This window comes from Taurulus bubalis, assembly GCF_910589615.1.
Source record: "Taurulus bubalis genome assembly, chromosome: 3".
NCBI classification, from domain to species: Eukaryota; Metazoa; Chordata; class Actinopteri; order Perciformes; family Cottidae; genus Taurulus; species Taurulus bubalis.
In genome coordinates this window covers 33,070,981-33,094,816 of record NC_136591.1, presented here as the reverse complement: position 1 = coordinate 33,094,816, position 23,836 = coordinate 33,070,981, and the positions used below count along the sequence as shown (strand labels likewise).

The 23,836-nt window shown below is 42.2% G+C and overlaps 1 protein-coding gene across 1 annotated transcript in view; it reads right to left on the bottom strand.

The window, feature by feature from the left end:
• man1a1 (mannosidase, alpha, class 1A, member 1) overlaps nucleotides 1–23,836 on the bottom strand; it is a gene marked incomplete at both ends in the record, with an annotated part of 112,222 nt that overhangs the window by 6,242 nt on the left and 82,144 nt on the right. The window contains 4 exons of the mRNA XM_079216299.1: nucleotides 2,414–2,529; nucleotides 6,407–6,500; nucleotides 7,042–7,165; nucleotides 18,214–18,308. Of these exons, the coding sequence (XP_079072425.1) occupies nucleotides 2,414–2,529; nucleotides 6,407–6,500; nucleotides 7,042–7,165; nucleotides 18,214–18,308 (429 nt within the window). The remainder of the gene's footprint in view (nucleotides 1–2,413; nucleotides 2,530–6,406; nucleotides 6,501–7,041; nucleotides 7,166–18,213; nucleotides 18,309–23,836) is intronic.

Genomic DNA, 23,836 nt, shown 5'->3' with positions numbered 1-23,836 from the left:
GGTGAGCAGATGACATACAAATGGTCTTTTTCTGGATCAAGCATTCCTTTCACAGCACTCGGTTTATGGGGCTCAAAGTAAGATTTATTTATTTGTTTTAAATTCCAGAAATTGTGACAGCAGATTAACATTTATAATTATGTGCAAATAAATAAATATGATCGTGCCTGGTGGACTGGGGATGTGTCTAAATCCCAAATCTGCTCATAGTACCTCTACTAGAGGTATTGTGGGTGTACTGACCCTTTAACACAGCCCAGACTATATAGAACCAGCGTAGGTGATCATATAATTTGATCATTTATGACTCAGATAATCACCCTGCTGCTGCTGCTGCTCTCTCGCTTCCCAGGCTTCTCCTTGGCAAATAAATCAAGAAGGCCTATAATCCTTGAAGATCAGGAGGGATTATAGGTAAAGAATCCCTGCATGGTTAATGCTGCGCTTTAGTTGCCATGTAATATATTTGCTCCCCAGAGTGTTACAGAGAAACAATTGGAGCGTCGGCTCTCTCCAGCTGAGACCTGCCGCTTGTCACCACAACTTAAGTTGACAATTTGTTTTCAACAGAGAAAAGCTGTCTGCGGGTCTGCGTAGTCACTTTAGGAGGCTGTTGATTCATCTGCTCCATGTCTCTGCCTTCTCACATTAAAAGTGTTTTTCTCCGTTTCCGCCATCATCTCTCATCTGCTCAAACTCACCATCTGGCTCCCACAGAGAGGATTAAAGAATGGCAGTGGTCGAAGTGATGGAAGCTAAATCACAATATTTCCACTTGAAGCTAAATAAGAAGCCACATGAGTCAAACAGGAACTTCATTTAGCCAAACACCAGTCACAATTTCAGTCGACCCAGAAATTATTTATGGTGATTACGTGTCATCATGTAAATTATTGCTCTTATTATCTCGTGCTTCAGCAGCTTCAAGGTTATTCGGGCGGCTGGATTCCTTTAATATCTCCCCTGCGGCGAGGAATAAATACAACGCTCCACTTTTCAATCTCCGAAGCCGACCTCATGTTTGTTGTCCGCTATTATCATCATTATCAAGCAGCTTTTTATCCTCCACGCAGCCCTGGTCTGTAAACACCATGTTCAAACCCTCCCTTATGATATATATTCATAGTTTTCCAGTGTAATGTTTACATTTTCACATCTTAATCGGTTGATGGTGAAATTGAAATACACGGCGACGTTAGATCTCTTTCAGCCATGCAACAGACTTCTCAGAGGTAGAAGTGCAACAGATTGGAAATTACAGCTCATGGAAATCAGCGCTCCAACATAATGTGATGGTCGGGACAGAGGCGGTGCTTAACACCATTCGCAGATGGTGCGTTTAGGGACCTGCAGACAGGTGACGGATGATTATTTCTCTTCTCAATTGTACTATTACAGCTGTCCCGAGAGAAAACTCACACAGAAGAAGGGTTTTCTCAATCAATACTAAGTAAAAAGCTCTTGAACCTTCTCATGCTCTATATTATTAGTATTCCAGCTGACTGACTTTGTAATATAAAAGGATGGCAACAAAACCCTGATATCCCATTTGCAGAGGAGAAGCTTTCATTAATTTTACGAGACAGGAGAAAATAATAATAAAAAGAAACTTGCTACAGGCATTGAATAATATAATGACATCGTTATTTCAGGGAGGAAGATGCTGTCACTAAAGTATTTAACAAAAAGAAAAGAATATCAATCTCTAGGTACTGGTCACATATTTTGCTAATGTCAGACATCATGTGTCCAGACTTCACATGCGACAATCGCAATTTAGAAAGTGTAGATCAACAGTAACACAAATGTGTTCTCACAAAGGAATATCTAATCTTTCTTTCTTCCCAATCCAGATGAATCGGACACAAAGTCAATGATACTCTGGTGAGGTTGATGTTTGAACAACGAATATGGTACAACTATATATAATACAATAGTGAGAGTACTGGGAACAGGTGAAGTCTTAGGCGCGTTGTAATTGTTTTAAATAGCTTTTTGCGTTGCTCAAGGTGAGCGCCTCACCTTTCCCCCGCTATACGCGCCTCATGTGTTGACGTGTAGGATAACACTTCGAGCTCAACGAAAATTCAACTCGGGGAGGGAAAGCGATTTTATTCCTCATTCCAGCGACTTTGGCTGGATGCCTGGAGCTATACGACAGTACCAACCGTAGTTACCATGATCTGAACAGAAATAGGCTGGAGGCACATTAGTGCGGTACGAGCAAAAAGGTAAATTGTTTTCATGAATTTAAACTGTAGTATTTCAACGAATCGTTGCAGCTCCGGGGAAGTCTGTGACTGAAGGCAAGAATATTTCTGCCTCCAGTTTAATCCTGGAAGGAGTCAAAGTCACCTTGACCCTGAGTGAAGAGATTTCTGTGTGTGTGTGTGTGTGTGTGTGTGTGTGTTACCTGCAGGGCGTCATAATACATCTTCTTGCCCTCTTCGTCAGTCTTGTCAGACATCAGCCAGGCCTTGAGCAGGTACTCATAGAAACTGTCACCGAGGCCCCCCACGGACACGTGATCTGCAACACACCGACAAACAAAGATTATAACACACACACACACACACACACACACACACGTATGCTGCCTTAGATTACAACCGCTGGACCATGCATCGATCACCCTCACAGGGCCAGACATGTGTGTGCAATACAAACAGAGCACACCTGTGCAGCCCGTGACATTATAACGGTGTTATTATGCGTGCGTGCTATCGAGCCTCCAGCCGGCCGAGCGGCGCTTCTGTATTCGCTCCCCTTCTGATCGTCAGTGACGGCTCATCCATATGCATGTGTCATTAACAAGAGTCCAGCCCCGTTTGTGCAGCGCAGAGATTAAATGTCAGCAGTGATCATCTCGAAGGGAAAAGAAATGAGGCAGGTGGCGGAGATGGGCTGGCGCCGGGCCAATAGGAGAACCTGACCTCCTGCGGGTTTAATATTAAAACAATATTGAAACAAGGGCGCCGCGAGATCCGGAGAGACGCACGCACGGTGATTTCAGTGGAAATTCACGCGTAAACGCATTTCTGATGCAAATTTTGAAGCAGGGAGAGGGTGGAAACCATGACTCAGCATGTCTTCACCACACATGGCAACGTAACGGCTGTTTGGCTAAAGCGTATAAAAAAAACCTGAAACATGACTCGGTTTTCCCCGTGTGTGTGCGGCACATGAAAGACACAGCGGCATTTCTGTGAGGCCGTGGTGGAGAGATCTTTTTCAGACAACATTAGGCTGCAAACATCCGTGGGTCATAATTTATTTAACAAATGCATTCCCATCGCTATTGCGTAATGTCTTTGTAGATGAAAAACCCTCTCTGGCTAAGACAAGCATAAAAGAGTTTTTTATTTATTTTTCCTGTTGAAACTCGCTGTTTCTATTCAACATTCCTAACCGGATGTGTCATCATTTGCATAAAGCACTTGGATGAAAACACAGCTACTGGCTGTGGTTAAGAGTGTCAGCTAAATGCCAACAATTATAACCGTGGATGCGCTTTCAGTAGCTTCATCCAACGTTTCATGCATCAGATAATAAAAGCAAGTAGACCAGAGGTGCAGGTCCATATTTAACCATCACAGATATAAACAGCCCACAAATCAAGGGCTGGGTATCAAAAACAACTCGAGACAGAACTCTAATAAACTCTGATGCATATGAATGGATATAAAAGCCTTAATAATAAAAATGGATCAAAAGATTTCTAATTTAATGCCACAACGGGTTCTTTTTGTTGTGGGAATCAAGGGAAATGTGCCCTGATTTTATGTAGAACAGTGACTGGTCTGAAGAAACACAACACCTCGACAAGGTGAAATGGCTATTAAAGCAAATTGAGCAAGAAAAGTTATTAAGTTGCACTCATTTCAAATGACACCTTCGGCTGATTTTCATTTCCTTTTCCACCTCTGCGTGTGTCCTTTCCTATTGATTCAAACACCACAGTCTGACAACTATAAATTACAAAAGAACGTTATGTTTCTCTTCTACTTTGCATGCAAAACACCGCCTCAAACAAAGTCAGTTGAGAATCCATTGTTGGTCTACTTTGCCTCATCTCTGCACTTCTTGGTAGGCGGCAGGAAGGAAGTCGCAGCAGCAATAACTGTTTATCTGATGTTTCGGATGTCGTGTTTAGGTGACAACCCAACCGGTGGAGGCAGAGCCTGGTTCTGCCCGTTTAAAAGGCCACTGTTGCCAAGAGATTGCTCGTGGTCTCTGTGGATTATAAAGAGACGTACGGACCAGACCTGCTCTATATGCAAAGTGCACTGCTATAACTTCGGTTAGGATTTGGCACTATGTAAATAGATTAGCTTGAGGTCCCTGGGGCTCCATCGTTATTGGCCACTATTTGGTCAAAGCCCACAACAGGCCCACCCAGAAATGTGTTCACAAATTTAAATGAAACCTTTATACTTTTAGACATTTTGGGAAACGTGCGACAAAGAAAATCAACAACACTCTCGGCCTCTTGAGAATATCAGTACTACTACTCTTATGTCAGTTGATAAGATGTTAGCATAGCTCAGCATGAAGACTGGAAACAGCGCCTCTAAAGTTGCCAAACTGACATGTTATATATCATTTGTTCTGAACAAAAGCCTAATAATCTGTGGGTTTTGGACTATTTCTCTGCTGTCTCAGGTGACGATGACAAGAGCCAATTGTCTTCTGGCTGAAGCTTCAAAGTAACCGTACAGATAAGAAAGTGGTGTCAATCTTCTCATCCAACTCTCTGCAAGAAAGAATTTCCCAAAAAACTAATCCTTTGAGAACCTGATGATTTGAAATATAAGCTTGTCACTTTGAGTTTGTTCTGAAGTCACATTTTTGCTCTCTAGAGGTCACAAATCACTTTAAGCTGCCTTAAGAATGGGTTGAAAATGGATCTTGATATGCAGCCCTTCTCTTGTCAGTGTCACTTTAATTATATCTACTCAGCTGCAGTTTTCTCCGACGTGTGACAAGTGGATTTTCTTTCCCAAAGTATACCGTATACCTTGTTGAATTATACACCATCTGTCTCTCTTTAACTCCATATGTTCCTCTCCTTTTTCCTGAGCGCTCATCAATTATCATCATTACCCGTTACATGGTTTGAAGAGTCTGATAATCGATTCACGATTGTACCCTATAATCACAATCTGTGAGACAGGTGAGCGGACACGCGAGCTAAAAGATAGAGATCGGCGTGGAGTAGCTTTAATTTAGACCTCAAAAAACAAATGCCACTTTTCAGAGAGACAAGAAATAAATTTAAAAAAAAATTACAGATGTATAAAACTGGGAACGATAGTATGAGAGGGACGAGAGGGACGAGAGCAAGCTAAACAAAATGACATCATTATTATTACATAACTGCAAAAATAAATATCCCAAGTCTGAATATTCAAAAACTAACTAATTAAACTGCTGACTATATGTTTTTAGTATTTATTGTTCTGTCCATTACATTTAATAAAAATAGGGAAACATATATTTGTCAGAAAAGATCACATTTTTTATGATAGAAGTTGAAAAAAAGCAGTTTAAAATTCACACTATAAAAGCTAAAATAGCAAATGTTAGGCTTAAAAAAGACCTGGGGGTAAATTGATCATCAGAATAGTTAGCAATCAAATTTGTATCTACTAACTAATCAATTTATCAACTTATCCTTTCAGCTCGACTCAACAGAGACGGTTCTTAATAAAAAGTAGTCAGTGGATCTGAGAGCTCTAATAAGGAGCTCGAGAAATTACGGCAGGAGATTATGTATGTACAATAATTGGGGTCAACTTCGTCAAAGTTTAAAAGTGTAATAGAGGATCAGGAGCCTGGGAAGTCATTGTAACATCAGAAGGATATTTGCATTTCTGGTCTTCGTCAGAACAAATTACAGGTGTGGAACTTTTCTTTGAAAGAGCAGCATTAAGCACATTGCCGGAATCCAGACAAGTAGTAATTTTCAGGCATTAGTGTCTCAGCGTCATCTTGGGAAAAGAAAGGTCGAACCTCTGTGATATTCTTCAAGAGACAAATGCTAATTTCTATAAATGTTTCTGATAGCCTCAAATTCGAGGTTATGATCAACCCAAAGATTTCATCCTGTTATTTTCATGGTAATCACCATGTATTCATGCACCGCTTTCTCTTTCACCATGAGCCGATCCTGCGTTTGTGTTCTTTTGGCCACACTGATGTGTGTCGCAGTTGAGAGGTGATGTTAAAACACACACATTCAATGTTTACTCTCTCTGCAACCGGTGACGGGCCAAAGAACCGATTTTACTTCCAGTTCATACAGAAGTACACTGTATTAAAAGCAACACTAAGGAGTTTCCCAAAACACGTTGTGGATGAAGAAGAAATTGAGTGGGCTGTGATGAGGATGGTGAAGAGGACTTACGTTGGCCCCACTGGCCGCTGTTGGGGTTCAGGTAGTTGGGGTACAGCCCCTGTGGTTTGTCCAGACGATTCAGTACTTTCCGGATGTTCATCACCTATTGATTAAAGAGAGAGCACAAACGCAACAAGAAACGTTTAAATAGCTCTGCTGCTGCAGATTCCAACTATATTTTAGTTGTTCACATTGTAGCACTATCAAGGAAATAACCGGCTGCATGAGATTGTTTAACCCGCAGGTGTTTAGTCATAGTTTGCTCGTTTTGGGCAGGATGCACAGATCAAGTAGGCTCAACAATCTGATAAATGATATGATGACATGACATTGGATCAGCGAGTAGACTTGCTGACTCGCCATTATCCGATCCAGAATTTTAGGCTGCATGTGGCTGCATTCAGATACTCGTATTTCAAAACATCACAAGCGGAAACGTCTGTAAAAGGTTTGTATGAAGCACTCTAAACAGACAGAAACTGTTTCATATTTGATGTAATCAATATATCTATGGAGCAATAAGGTAAAGGGGTGAACAGTCTGGTTTGAACTGCACTTATTGTTGCTTCCAGGAAACGCCTTCAAAGTGCAAAGTGCGTGGAAAGCCAGCGCCATGCCTCCATGAACTCAAGCGTGTCGGTTACCTTCTGTGCAAATTCAGGATTCCCAGAAAGTTTGCTGAGGTGCATGAACTCCAGATGCAGGGTGCCGTACTCTGCCAGGATGCTGCTGCCGCCTGAAGCCCAGGGCCAGTTTCTGCCAATACCGCTGGACAAAGAGAAAAGAGGAGAGGGTTCTGGTTAAGACACAGCACAACGAGACAACAAGACTGCCGCACAGCTGCTTAACGCGTCACATTTTTCTGTGCAGTTTTGTAAATGATCCGACAGCGATCTTGTGCTCAGCAACAAGCAGACTTGTTTTCACAAGTGTTTATTTCGTAATAATTTGTACTAATTCCCACGAGCGCTTTGATCGCAAAGACACAAGAATCCACTATGAGTCACGCCTGCTCTTCTCGATATGAAACTGACAGCTGAACAGAGGCGGTAAATCCTCAAAAAGTCAGCCTCTCGGTGACTCAGCGGTCATACTTTGAATTGTGAAGACGACTAAAATGTTCTTGTGATTTACACGGCGTTTCAGAAAGACGTCTTTTGCTTGAGTGACATTTATCCTTAAAATGGATACGGACCGACTTACATTAACGACACTACCTCGCTCTCCATCTGTCATATTAATGGGTGCCATTTGTTCACACACACACACACATCCCCTTGCTGTGTCTCTCGGTCAGTCAGTCAGACCCCAACCCTGCCGCTGCCTGTAGTGACGATGAAGCCGCCTGGACCCTCCGACCATATGTGAGAGTTGGCACGTTCAACCAGGACAGAATACCTAGCAACAGGGTGTGTGTGAGTGTGTGTGTGAGCGAGATCATTAGAGCTACTGACGGATCACTTCCAGCCTAAAGATTGATGACTCTGGTGGCGATGCTTCAAGCAACTACTCATGAATACATATTACCAATTCTCGACACTGAAACACACACCAGGATGTGTGCACTGCAACAATTACATGTGGACATGCGCTGGAGACACACACACGGGAGACATCCCCTAAATAAGAAAAAGGAGGAGGAGGAGGAGTGTGAATTAGGAGTAAGTGCCATATATAAAGAGGTGGGTGAACATACTAATTATTCCCCCTTCAACTCATCATGCTGCTCAAGCCATAATTTGTTTCCCATTACACCTTGGATTTAATCAAGTCAACCAGACAGAGAAGACCACCATCAGGCAGTGATCAGATCAGGGTCAGAGCACATAACATGGTGGGGGGAAATCCCATCACTGTGGATCTGATTAAGATTGTGGCTGCGTGTTGGTTGGATTTAGACTGATGCAGTCATTAAAATAGGATAGTAAAGTCCATGACTACCTGCCCAAAAAGTTGAAAAGACAGCTGGATTGCTTTCCGTTTTCCTCAGAGCCTCGTAAACACCGACAACACAGGACACGCCGCATTTTGTTTTGCAGTCACTTTGGTTGGACCCCCATCTGCCAACCCGTCTACTGGGGATAGTAACTGCAAAAAACGCACATGGAAAGCTACCGAGGAAAAGAAAAACGCCAGTATATATATTTTTTAAACAATCTAAACGCCTGTGCTGTTATTATTCCACGCTGCTGGATTGCTGGACCCACTGGAGGGAGGCATGGTAGACCCACAACCAGGACAGAGCGGGTCAGGCGGTCAGACCCTGCTGCAGTAACAGGAGAGGTTTTCTAAAAGGTGCTCAGGAAAACACTCCCACTTTTGCCCACATGGACGGCCAAAATCAACACAAGCTGAAAGTTCTTCGTTGTGCTTTGAATCCAAACTATACAGTGTCTTTTAGTGTTCCAGCTACTTCCCAAAGAGCAGTATTCCTTTGACTCCACAACACCCTCCACTTCCCCTCAGTCAACATGATCTGTCTATCCATCTTTTTCAGTCCTTTTATAAACCCTGTGATGAACGATAAATCCCTTCCCTCGGTAGAGTGGAGGCATGGCGGTAAACACACATCTTTCCAAGTCGCCCCTGTTCAGTCCGATCCCTCCCAAAGCCCCGCTGTGAGGAAAAAACAAAACCGTAAAGGAGAACAAAACAACAGACAGCAGAGAAAAGCTGCTGTGGAAACCAAACACACAAACCAATGAAGGGCAGATAGAAATGAAATCCTCAGAGAGGGATGGATAAGGAGGGTGTGTGAGGAGGAATATTATCAATCTGGCCAGGGGTTCTGCATGTTTAAGAAAGATAAATATGAAACTAATCACAGCTATTGAAATTATTAAACTACTTAAAATATGACACTGAGAATTTGCTTCCAGCAATAATATGTAACTTTTCATAGATATAAAACACTCTTCCTCTTACAAATGACAGTTAAAGCAATAAGATGTACCCTCGAAGGGTTAGAAATAATGAGGAAATACAGATATGACCACTAGCATAAAGTGGCTGACACATAGGGCTTTATAGCTGACATTATTATGTAGTATTAACCTGTAATTGTCACTTGTGACCATCGTTCATCAGAGACAAAAAGTCTTTGTTAAGTAAAGCCGACTGCATATACAGTCTGATAGTTGCTTTCAAATTAACTTGAACTCATTACTTAAAGTGACATCCCACTGACTATGATCCCTGTAATGTATAAACACCACCTATGAGATTAGCGAGCTGTACTCCCATAGTAAACACAACTGACAACAGGAAGAGACAAACCAAATGGACCCAAACCCACAATCACCATTGCTGTTGGAGCGATGGGGAGTGATTTTTATTTGAAATAAAATGCACCGACTCCTCGCTCGCAATAACAGCCCGCAGTAAATGACCCGCGATTGGAAAATTACATTAATGCTGGTAAACCCAATGACATCGTTGGGTCAGCAAGCTGCCGCTGCTCCATTTTGGGTGAAACGTTTCAAGAGCTCCTGAAGGGCACTCGTGCCCGTTTCATGATGGAAACCCTTTGTTGTTCCAGTCACATCCCGTACTATGATTGGAAACTGGCATTCATCCATTGACATACAGCACAACACAACTGTATCGGTCCATCTGATGGGAGTCCACTGCTGTCCTGGTGGCCCACTTTCCAAGGCAACCAGCACGCTCCACATCCCCTTTCTCGGATGGGATGTAATGAGTGTTATTACAAGCTCTGAGCTATAAAACCACTGTTTGGTTTACGTATTATTCTCGCACAACAGACCGTGCCGCAATAAAGTGGTCAACGTTTGAGCTCATCTTTGATCAGCCGACTCAACGGGTGATTCAAACTCATTTGAAGACGTCATCTGGCAAAGATAAAGCGGTGATAGCTCATTCAAAATGCGAATGAATTTTTCCTGTTGACTGTTTTATGATCTCAGTTGGTTTCATTTTTCAGTCAGGGGTATAAAGATTCATATCAAAAGCTAGCTGAATAAAAAGTCCCTGTTTATTCAATGTACTAACAGGAGGCAGATTGGTGTCTCTCTCTGTCCTCATGCTGTATACCAAGCCGTGGCAATGTAATGCGGCACGCTTGAAAAGCACACTGCTATGGTGACCTAGAGGTAGGACTCTCTTCACGAGAATAGAATATGACTAAAATATCAAAGCAGATATTGAGCTTTGATTATAAATCAAGAGATCAGCCGCCATCATCCACCTGTGATCGGACTGATATGATGCATTTTGTTTAGCTAAAAGGATACAGGCCATGCGAAAGCTTTTCATTAATTTGCTTAGCCAACATATAATCCTGTTTCATAACGGTATAAGGACAATGTGAAATCAGGCCAGACAAAATTGAATTAATGATGTTTGAAAAAAATATTTGGGTACAATCTTTTGATTTAAATTTTTAAGCCAAAACGGACATCATCAAAAATAGCTTTGTGCATGTTGGCAGAAGAAGTGGCGTTTTGCCCCAGCCATCCAGACGAGTGAGAACGTATTAAAACTGTTTACAGCATCAACATCGCTGGATGTTGCATGTGTGCGTGTCAGGAACAATAATCCAAAAGCGGGCTTAAATTCTACGGCATTCCGACAGGGTAACAGTGTTTCAGTTTAACGAGTCACCGCGTTAACTGGTGACTTTCAGCCAAATGCGTCCGCCGTCGCTGGTAGAAGTGTTACATAAATGGTTGGCGCAGGTGATAAACACAGATGAGTATGTAGTTAAAATTGATTGGAGCCTTTTTGTGTTTTCAACAGCTGCTGTCATTACAAGCAGCCACAGACACGTTCTGCTAGCACCGTCACTTATTACACCGAAACGCAGATAGCTTCTCGCTATTATTAGCTTTGTCATGGTATTTTAAGCTATGCACCTCATTATTCTACCCACTCACTAATAGCACACATATCTGGAAAGTCTAATTGTTTAGGTTGCGTTGGTGATCTTTGGAGGTTAATACCCCTGCATTGCAGTATGTCTGACCGAGCTGCTGTGAAGAGACCTACAGTAAAGGAATTCTGGGGCACCTGGGAGACATAACTAAAAAGTTAACATTCTTATAATTCTCAGACACATCTGGATCGATGCCATTTTGAATTATAAAGGTTTTGCATGAGAGGACAAAATCTCATCCTCTTGCTGTCTATCTTGTTTGTTCTTTTGGGGCTGTCCAATCTTTTTCTTATTCAACCTGTGAAATGAAAAATCCTAGCCGGCATCTTATATACCCTCCAGTCCATTCTGCAGTGACTACAACAGTGATTTTAATTCGGTGATGCCAAGCGGTAACCTGAAAAAAAAACGAAAAGGCAAATCCATCTCCATAAATTAGCATGTCACACCAGGAAGTGCCCTCTCACGCTCCTCTGGTACTCCTCCAATTAATTTGAAGTCTATATTTAAGCCAACTTTTTGTGTGTCTGTCCTCCTCAAACATGCCATGACCTCTGTTTCCCTCCTGCTCCCCTCAATATCTCTTCCTCTCTTGTCTTAAAATCTATTGTACTTCTCCTCCAGGCGCAAAGAAAATGTGAATTGCGATAGATGCACAGTTAGCAACTTAATTAGAGGCCTTAAATCATGGCTGCCTTCCACTGAGAAGTGTATTTGCTTTCAAAATAAATCAGTGAGACAGTGTTACTACCAATACTGGGATTGTGTGGCTGCTGTTTGTACATGTGTGTACTCAGAACTGTAGCCATGGTGAGAACACCTTTTGGCCGTTGTGTAGAAACGACCTAGAAGCATCCTTAGTTCCCCTAAAAAAGCATATAATTTAAACTTGAAAATTAAGGCCACAAATTACTACTAAAATAACTCATTAGAGCCCTGATTCGTCACCTGATATTATCTGTGATATCATGACTATCGCTGTATATGTCAGGTGATGAGTCATCATTTTGAAACTGTGTCGACATTGAATAGTTAATCCACCAGAGAGCTCCGAAAAACTCTTCACTGTACCTCAGTGCATACTGTATCTCGGTCACAAAATTGAAGGGGTCCTAATGAAAAGTATCAGATTTTTGTTTATGTTAAAGTAAAAACAAAAAATTTGAGATGATTTGTGATCAGACTTTCATGTTAATAAGTTTACAATGGTATCTCTCTGAACATCTGGTTCTAAACACCCTGCCAAAAGCCTTGCAGGACTAAATCTGAACCCATTAATCATCAGAAGCAGAATTAAACAACAGCATTCAGTGCCCGAAGAAGCTTTACTGTACTGCAACGTGTGAAAGTGTATTGCTGGGACACACGCTGTTCCTCTGCAATACATCCTACCACTCTGTTTTGCTCAGGGTGGAGACCACACAAAAACTATCTGGTAACGAAACTTATAACAGAAGGTTTAGTTGTTTACAGGACTAGTGACTGCAGCAGTGGTATTCTGGAAATGAGATCCCGTTACCATGAGGAAATAAACCATCAGAGCCCAATTAGAACTTCAATCGATTTTGTTCATGACGTTTGACATTTTACGACTTCTTCTTCAGCTGCTGCTACGCTCCCTTTTACTTTCCTGTTGTAAACACTAAGCACTAAGGCCATATTCTGCTGTTGCACTTTTTCACGGCTCTAAATAAAAATACAAACCAGCTGCCCTAAATGTTAATAAGCCGACATCAGTTTGTTCTAAGCACAGCAAGTTCATTTCCCCCTCACGGCTAGAATAAAAGGCTTCATGACAGAGAGCCACTTCATAGGGTCACCCAGTGTGACAACCTCCCTAGTCTGTACTAATAGAGCCGTTCTCCATCTACGCCTATTAATCAAACTCCAAGACCCCAATAGTTGAGGATTGATTGCTTTAGCCTCAGAGCCCGTCGCTGAAGGACTAAATCTGTCTCACATTTTTTTTTACATTTCATTCTGTGAGATAAGAAGAAAAAAAAGTTTGCTTTAACAATGCAGCGCCATTCAGATGATGACATCGTCTTAATCCATGCTGAGACTTTATTTGAGTTAAGTACAATCTGTCATGGTAGGTGACGGTGGGCAGCTAACTTACAGTGAGCGTGTGTATGTGTGTGTGTGTGTGTGTGTGTGTGTGTGTGTGTGTGTGTGTGTGTGTGTCGGCTCATCACCGGGATGCCTGTAGAGAAGAATGAACAGTTAATTTCTGGGCGTAGCACAGATCCAGACACCTCCACACAACCCAAAACACCCACCCACACACACACACACACACACACACACCCTCATCATATTAAGGAAAGTCAGTATGCAGTGCAGTGCGAGTGATTTGCAAGAGCTTTATCAGTCTGAATGTTAATAGAAGAGCTATGGGACATACTGGCTGAAGCCGATAACGGCCGGGTAACGAGTGTGTGTGTATCTGTGTGTGTGTTTGTGGGGAAAAGTGAGTGACAGAAAGTGTCAGAGGAAATAGGATAGCAGTTAGTCTGAATCGCAACAACTCAATATTGAAGGAAGCTACATCTGTACGGTACAGAAAGGTACAATTTCTACTTTTACCATGTTTCAATTACTTTATATATGAAGTTTGAGCTATTACATAAGGTTTTTGTTTACTTTAAACTGTTACTTTTAGGGCATCAATTGTATAAGAGCATCCAATTTAATGAATGAGTGAAAATGTTTTGATGAGTTTTGACATGTTCCCCAATAATTGCTGACTTTGCCCAAACCGTTTCTTGTTACTCTAACATTATTCATATTGATTAAATTACTCAAAAGGCAACTGACATTACTCACAGTCTTTCCCAAGGTAAAGAAGTAGCATTTAATTCACTGATATTGATTGGGTATTCTCTGTTGCCTACTTTTGGATTTAATACCAATCATTTAAAACGGATTCACCATTTCATCTGAACTGCAACTTCTTTTGATTGAATGTATTGAATTAAATATACTGTATTTGTGCTCGAAGAATATTCTACTTTCAAAAAATAATAATCCTCGAGTCATTTAGGAATAAATGGAGAGCAGAGAAGACGCAAAAATCGAACAGGAACGTTTTCTCTAATAGTGTTCATTCAACAGAATATTTCACTGAATCTCGACTGTCTCAGAGATGTTAATCTTTGCCTTGGTAATTATTTTACTCCAATTATCAGAGCGAAATTCGGGGGGAAATGTTCCACTGTCTATCTGTCCGCAGAGACAACAGACTTGCTCTGGCGAGGCCGGAGTCTGTGGCAGATCAATTGGGCAACTCAATCGGATCTTAACAGCATTTTATGCTCAGTTAGTGTCAATCAATGGGTTGAAGCACACAGAGAGAGATAGAGAGACAGGGAGAGAGAGAGAAACAGAGCGCGAGAAATAGAAGGAGAGCGAAAGACAGAGAGCGAGAGAAAAAGATAGAGAAAGAGAGCGACACAGAGAAAGAGAGAGAGAGAGGTCTATGAGTTCAGGTCCAGCCTGTGAACCTTTCTGAGGTGATGTCATGATTTGTTAGACCTCACGAGGCCAAGAGGCTGTTTCAAATTTCTTCTGGAGATAAATCAACTCCATCAAGATGAGATTCTCTAATGAATAATTCTGTGGAGATTTTCTATTTTAATTTATTTCCATCCTGACTAATTCAGAGTGCTACCATATATCTATTTATACATATTGTATATATATATATCACCTGGAACTAAGATTCGTTGTGTTTCCGTGAGTTTAGAAGGAGCCGTTTACATCCACATGGTGACGGGTCCTCTTCCACGGAGTCCGGCGTGTTTTCTACAGCGAGCCCACAGCGGAACAAACTGAAACTGGCTCTGCCTTTGACCTTTTTTAAGTTACCTAAAAAGGCAGAGATGCCGCCTGAAACCCGGTCTTAAACAGGGCCCCGGAGCTAAACTATTAAAGACTTGAGTTGAAAACAACTACACCGGTCTAAGCACCTAATGCTGTTAAATGAGTCTTTGAAGATCCTATAGCAAGCTAAAGAGCCGGTAATACGGTGTCAATCACATGGGACACTTGGTTTCCAAAATACTCACAGACAAGTATCTACCCACCTGGCTTGTTACTGGCTTAACTCAACACCTCTCGAAGCAGTCTGGTTTAGGTTATTTCAGATTAAGTTAATGTGGGCTGTGTTTCCAATCAGAAACAAACTAAACTACATGTTTGTCTTTTTGTCCGGACAAAATTGAAGCTCATACAGACAGGGACTTGCTTTAATGACATTTATCTTGTTCTCTGAAATGAGCACAGAGCCGTTGAGCAAACCAGGTTTACTTGGTGTCGAAGCAATAACAGGTTTTAAACTGTGGCCTTGTTTCTCGTCGCCTCTCTTGGTTTTTCTTTTTTTTTTAGCTAGCTAGAGGGCAGAGAGATGAGAAACTGTGGAGAGGGAATACAGCGAACAAGGCCATGGAGTGGACCCACGGCACGATGTCCTGAAAACTGAAGAAGATACTGGGTCACTCGAGGTAAGATGGATGGACTGAGGGAGGACGGAGAGGGAATACAGGAGAGGGATGAGAAAAAGAAGGTTTTTGTTGTTGGAAAATGGAGAAGAAAGGAACTGAGAGTAAAAGAGTGAAAGATAGGGGAGAGATGATAATTGGGCCTCATTTGCAAGTGTGTCTGGGTGTTTTACAGATTTACTCCACTTCAATCTGGGTCAAGGTTGTGTAGCCAGTCTAACAGCTCCTAACTACACGGCTTGAGAAGTCTGTGAGGAACCTTCTAGAAGTCTCTCCTCCATCCCTCTCTATATATATATTCAAACTGGGACACTTAATAAGTGTGTTTAGTTCAACTTGAATTGTTTTACATACGACATAAACTGTTTTCACGTCAATGAAGAAAGCGATAGACAACTTATTGGTCTGTGTCCGCTTGTATTCCTTTAAGTTATAATCACCCCATTTTCCTTAAATTAGCATTTTATTGAGAACTGGTGCTTTGTGATGTGGAGCACTACTGTACGAGCTATGAGTGTGTCACGTTGGTAGCCAGGTGGAAGCCAGCGGGACACACTCAGGACCATCTTGGACATCACTTGCATTTCGCTGTATCGCCGCTCTCTTTCATAGAGCTTGTAAGTCATTGTTCCGGGCGACCATACTGTAAACATACATGTGCAGGGACGCATGTGTAACCGGCAATTTAGGTGAAGGCAAAAGTGCAGTGGGTCTAAATGTTGCTCCCAAAAAAAGCCATTTCCTGGAATAGAAAAACATGCATTTAACCAAATGACTGGTTTGTTCCATCTGTACATGTCACACATAGAAGAAAACTTTCAGCTGGTAACAGGAGTTAAAGTTACCCGGTGCTGCGTGTGTGTGCATGGGAACGCGCGCGCGTGTGTGTGTGTGTGTGTGTGTGTGTGTGTGTGTGTTTCCAAGCTATCATAGCGCATTCATGCAGGTGAAGTCATCATCACCAGCAATCTGTTCAGGACTCCAGGCGATGATGCACACACACACACACACACACACACACACACACACACACACACACACACACACACACACACACACACACACAGTCTCTCCCTGGGGGGTGTTTCTCCCTCCAGAGAGGAGGACAAGAGGGGGTGCAGAGTCCATTCACCCGTACAGACAGAAAGAAAATTAATTTGTCACAGCACGTTTATCGCCATGACAACCTGCCTTTTAATTAAGGTCTGACAAACAGCAGAGTGTCGCGTCTCTCTCCGGGGGAAGACCGATACGAAAGGAAATGGAGGAAGAAAGGAAAAGTGCTCTGCTCATCACCTGTGATTGACAGAGGAAGTGGAGGATGGCGGACCTACGTGCTTCCGCTTTGATACCCGTATTGTGTGTGTGTGTGTGTGTGTGTGTGTGTGTGTGTGTGTGTGTGTGTGTGTGTGTGTTCGTTAAATAGTTCAGAGCATCGCTACGTTCAGCCAACTAAAAAGAAAAAAGAAAAGATTATCGTCACACAGCAGTCATAGTTGGTCGGAGCTTGGCTGCAAATTCTGGTTCCTGCGTCTAGAAAGGAGGCCTTAATGTTAACGGCCTTTGTTTTTGAACGATTTATATTATATATTTTTAAGTGATTGATTAATGTACGTAAAAACTTCTTAATGACAACCGTTCTTGGCTGTACAACTCATAATTTACTCTCAATTTACTACTAAGTTGCCTTTTAGTCTTTTTTATATACTTTGATAAAAAATAAAAAGGAAGGTGAATGAAGTAGTGCAGTGTTTGATAATGTAATCGTGGCCAATGCAAGTAGTCTTGGGTTTACCATCTCTGCATTGTATTGTTGTCCTCCAATGCACCATTTTTTCAACTTGAATGCCATCCTGCAGATAAAAATCTGTTTCCACTTTAATAGGCATACATTTCACAATAAATATATCATCAATCAGGCTGAATCCTATCCAACATCACAAAAGGACAAAGCGGCTTTATATCTCCATTATCAAAATTGCGTGTGTTGCTGCATGTGTGTGTGTGTGTGTGTGCAGCAGTCAAACCCAGCGGCAGCCCCTTGACAGCGTGTCACAGTGCATTAATAAAAGGCCGACTGCGGCCTATAACCCTGTCAGAGTACTCAGAAACTTTCGGTTTGTCTTTTGAGTGGTAGCTGGGTTTCAGAGCCAGCCGCCGGCATTTAGTCCTGGATGAAAAACCAAAGCACTTCTGTCCGACAAGCCCGCTCTGTCATGTAAAACTAAAACATCTCAGCTCGGCCGTGTGAGCGAGGAACAGAGAGAAGCTTGTGCTCATCCGGCTCACAGAAGGACCACACAGCTCTTTAAAGCATCAAACCATAAAAACAGACCTGCTGCCTCAAATACCACCCGAGTGAAAGAGCGTGCGGGTGTGTGTGTGTGTGTGTGTGTGTGTGTGTGTGTGTGTGTGTGTTCCACCTCTTGAGGTTAAGCAGAGCCCAGGGGATGCCGGTGGGCGTTTTGAAGGCTGGCAGCAGCTTTTCACCCAGTTCCACCGCCTTCCTCCGATATACCTGAGAAAGAAAGAAAGACAGACAGACAGCATCTCATTAGAGGAGGCTTTTACTTCTCATTCTCTTGAGCAACCAACTGAGAAAGAAACTGCATCCCACAAAGGAAAAAGAAAAGCCCCGAGCACAGCACACGGCAACATTCAGTATCCGACCCATTACTCAAGATACTTTGGGTTGTTATTTGACCGCGTAGACATACAACATCACTTCGCTCTTAACTCAGGGAAGCCGTGGATTTTTAATCCTTATATGTCTACGAGTATTGATTATCTTCATTATGGATTCATCTGACAACTCATTGCTATCAAAAGGCCTGCGGTCATGTGTCCAGATTACATTTTTTCAACCAGCCCAAACATATTCAGGATATTATTATGTAGGAATTACAACAAAATATTTCGAAATAATCAATTATCAAAATAATTGCTTTTGACTGCTTGTTATAAATCTAAATTGTTACCAACGGCGGCTATAATTATAATCCTTGTTACGTGTCGCTCTGCCACAATCTCACACGCGCTTTTACTTGTAGTTATTTTGGAACTGAAGAAAGTGACAAATACAAAGGAAATTCATCTGGAAAGTGACCTTTTGATAAATAAATTACGTATCTGGCACAGAATGCAAGAAAACAGGAAATTGAAGCATATTTTTTCCATGAAATATTGGCTTCTAGTCTTGCGAAATGTTTTTAAAAGAACTACTAGGAGGAACCAAACCCCAGCATCAAGGACATCTACACAAGTAGAGTCAAAGTTCAGAGCTCCATAAACCTTGATTTCCAATGCCAATATAATACTCTCCTTTTATTGATGTGTACAATACTTTTATAGCTTAGTGTAGCTAAGTCCCCCCTCCTTCATTCCACTCGTTTATCCCTTTATTCCCTCCTTCCTGTCGTCCTTTAATCTTTTGCCAATATCATTCCCTGGATGCCTTGTTGTCTCTTGCAGCTGCATTTATATTTCCCGTCTGTAATTTGAGGACAATAACAGAGATTCCTCATCCCGTTTGGTTTTTGGTAAGGTGCACTCAAGATGACATTTTAAGATACCTTCCAGCAAAAGGGTTTAAAACTCAAAATAACAACGTAAGGAGAAGTTAAGTCTGGAGCTGAAGAAGAAGCGTTTCTGCCACTCACACATGGACCTTTGGTACAATGCAGCAGTTTAACACCAATTTAATGCTCAAACAAAATGGATTTTGGACCAATTCAGCAATGAAAGTAAACACGTCCGGACACGTCATTACCCAAACTTCTTCAGAGTAGGATATACAACTACCTCTATCTCTGCTGCTAACAATGACAATGAATTAAACTAGGATGCTGAATAATTCTCTCCGAGTAAAACAAAACTGAACCTCGCACTTGAGAGTAAAATACAAAACTTCTCCAAAACAAGCAAGCCTTGCATTTGATGTTCTCATTACTTTGCATCTTTCAGAACGGGACAGGCTGAGCTGGTAAACAAGAGCGTGCACATTACAACACTGACGTCAATTTACATTTTTTTGGAGTGGTGAAGTTATTTCTTTTGGAAACAAGAGCAAAACTGAACATATACCTGGATGGAGGGCCTGTATAAAACTAGGTGGTGATTTCCTATAAAAGTGAATAGCTGTAAAATGTGTGCCATGCTTTTTGACTGTTGTCTCATGAGATCTTTTGCATATATATGATTTGTATTGTATTTTCTTGTATATGTGGCACTTTTTTGTCATTTGAGGTACTATTTAGAAGACAAGTAATGCCTGATGCTCATAATCCCACCATTTGACCTTTGGCCAATTGGTGTTAATCTTGTTATTGGTTTCATTCAGTAAGAGTTACTTATTTTAGTTATTGGAAAACCATTTTGGGGGAATTGGCATCCAAGTCTTGGCCTTTGGTTGCCATAGGTGGAAACCACTTTTTAAAATATAAGAAATAACGAGAAAACAGCAAAAGGTACAGCCAAGACTCCTGATCTGTGTGAGAGGGGATCCATCTGTCAGCAGAGATTGGAGGTCATCTCTGAAAGAAGAAATAACAGACAAGCTGATGTTGGTGTCACCTCAGGGACCCACAATAGGAGACTTGGACTTCTGGTATTTTTTTATACCAAGTATTGATGTTGGATAGGTTAACTGCTGTCACTTCAGATTCAAATTCTGTAAGGTATCAGATCAAAAAACAAACTAGAAAACTACAAAAATAGTTTGGCTACTTAATTAAAGCTTTTATGTCCCATTTTCATTATTAAGCTGCCGTGAGAGTAGACTAAAAATGGCAACCATATATTCAGTTTCGGCATCCAAAAGCTGATGCCTGGTCTCCAGCCTGGCAAACACTTTATAAAAGGTAGCAGTGAGCTCGGCTGTTTCTGCTGCAATGGGAAACCACATTTGTTTCCCCTTGAATAACACAATAACTCCATAATCCTGGTTCAAGCTTTTGTGTTTGCATATCTGACCGGACAGCTTTGTAGCTGTTTTAACAGTGGGGTGATGGTGTCTCTTAGGTGTCTGATTTTGTTGGCTGTAAAAGTGAAGTACTTCCATATTTGGCTCCAGGCTCGAGTTTAGTCAAGCAGTTACGATAGAACGGGGTTTGGCCAAAGACGTGATGGACTGTTTGACACCGTTGCCAAGGCTGTTGTCCGCTGACAAGAGCGAGAATGACGTTATGTCCGTTTTAGTTTCTCTGTTAACTACTGCAGTCTACATGTACACGGCCAATTCCTTCATCACTGACCCTTAAAGTAGAGTGGGAGTGCTCCTGTGGCACCAATGTAGTTCACTACAGAGGACAAAGTAAACAACTGAAATGATTTGATGATTTTAGAATAAAAAAAAATGACCAAACCTGTCATCACACAGAAACACACAACAGCACATAACAGCCTGCAAGATAAGATAAGCGTTTTGAAGCTTATCAAAGGAAACAAGTTCACTTGTTCAAGAGAGGACGTCTTCCAGATCCAGTTACACATTTGGAGGAGGCAAAGACTTCTCAATCCAAAATATAAATGCAGGAAACCAAGCAAAACCTCTCAACAGTTTGCTTATTTCGCCAAAAAAAAACAAGAAAACCCCCAAAAACGTTTAAGTCTTTCTTGATTGTCTTTGCAAATCAAACGCAGCACTGATCTGACGCGGCTGAGAAGGCAGCCTTAATCCAAAAACCTGCCGTAACTACGCCGCATTATCTCCCAAAGGGAGCGAGCACCAACCGTTTCTCATTCTCGAATTGTGTTCAATTACACAGGACTATTTTCATTCCATATATACACACACGCTTTAAATATTTAAGTGCCATGCGGCCGCCAGCCTCATAACCAATTCTAAAACTTTCTGCGTGAATATAGTCGATAACGTTTCTCCTTCTTAGTCAAAGCGAGCCGTAACAAACGCACCCATTCAGCTGTTAACTGAAGTCAACAACACTACTCCCCTCTGTGCCTCGTTTCTTATGAGTGCACGCATGCAGTCCTCTCTTTTGTTGCCATCCCTCCATTATTCTTTTCCAATGGTGTAGAAACACCTGTCATATACACACACACAGGCACACAGAGGTGGTGCAGAGGCATTACAATAGCAGTGTCAGCAAGCTGGCAGTTCAGTTCCCAAAGGATCTGCCACACTGAAGGGTGTGAGAGAAGGGCGGCTCGGGAGGCTGCTTGTCAAAACAATATGGCAACTTGACAGCCTTTTGCTTCAAAAGTCTGAGGCAGGGAAAGGTTACCGAGAGCTGGACGAGGAACAGAGGGAAGAGGAATGTGGTATTCGTGTGGAATGAGGATACACGCCCGAAAATGACAGTTTGGAATTTAACATGGTGAGCCAAAAGAAGAAATGTCAAAAAGACCATTTGTTTTAAACTTGTAAAGATGCCAGGACTCATGTTCTCCATGGACTTTGGTAGCTCATTTCACGTCTTCTGCACCTGATGTTAAACAGGGTTCATACACAATTTGACCACTGGATTTCCATGACTTTGAACCAAATTTCCACGACCAAACATTTTGTGAAATCTTGTTGTATACATGAAAAAGTGAGACATTTAAACAAACAATGAGAATTCCAAAGCATACATTATACCAATGAGAGACAATAGTTTGATTTATATAGATGCCTGTATGTATGCCTGCTTATATTTTGAGCGTCTTTCTTTTAAAAGCATATTCATTATTTCAAACTCAGCGTAAATGAACGTCATGAACATATGAATATAACACATTTCAATGACTTTTCCAAAACCTTTGGGATTCATATTCCAGGGTCTCCATGACTGTAAGAACCCTGTTAAAGTCAACTACTTCTTGTGCCGTCACTGGTGGAATTAGAAAGCTAGACGGCAAACTCACGGCTAGCTAGCTAGTTCCGCCATGCTTTAATGTTACACCGTGTTCACACCGGACGCGACGCGAATTTGCGGCGCGACCAGTTTACATGTTAAGTCAATCCACAGACGCGCTGCGGCGCGAATTTGCAGCGAGATAGACGCGTTGGAGGCGGCGCGAACAGAACGTTTGACCTGGGGCGAACAAAGCGAAGGACGCGGCGCGAATTCGCGTGAGTTGAATTATCCCAACTCTGGCGGAGAAATCGCGTGACGCAAAGTTGCGGCAGCCAATAAGCGTTGAGAATCAGCGTTGAGAATCAGTGTTGAGAAGCTCCGCCCGTCACCACCGCCGTCTCCCCGTTGCTGAATGAAACTACTGCTGCTGCTCCGCCTGAACCAGCGCTGGTAGCGGCTTCATTGAGACGCTGTTGTGGGACTACTGATAATATTATGAACCCAGACACCATGGAGTTTGATGTTCCGACATATGTGGAGTTTACACAAAAAGTATGAAGCAGAACTGGTGGTTATTTCCATGGTGGATGACATAATCGGTATCGTTTTACGGAGATACGCAAGACGCAGTTCTTGGAGGAGTCGGTGAAATTCACCGAGCTGTGTGCGACTACGGATGATGCTATGAACCCAAATACGAGGGCGTTTCATGTTCCGACATGTTTGGGACTTCCACAACAAGTATAAAGCAGAACTAGTGGTTGTTTATTCCATGGTCGATAGCGGAAATGAAAGCTTCGTCGCTTGTCTCTCACAGAGGCAAGCAACAGAGCTAAGCCACGCCCCTTTGGTCGCGCCGCGAATTCTCGTTTGGTGTGAACACCCTCTTTCTACTCGCGCGAGTAAACTTCCGCGGTGGACGCGGCGCCGCAAATTCGCGTCGCGTCCGGTGTGAACACGGCATTACACCGGTTACAGAAAAGAAGCTAAACAGCGGGCTGGTGGCCAGCGGCAGGTGTTACTGTCCACGCTGGACGGCTTGTGTCCATGTTTGTGGCAAACAACGATATAACATTAACGACTTAGTTCACCGTGAGGTCAATAGGGCATGCAATAAGTCAAGCTGAAAGCGAATGTTAAAAAGGCCTCCTGCAGGATCACAAGGGACACTACTACAAACAGTCTGTCGCTCATAGACTGTACATTTCAGGTCATTGTAGTTCAAATATTAACTACGTTCAAATGAATG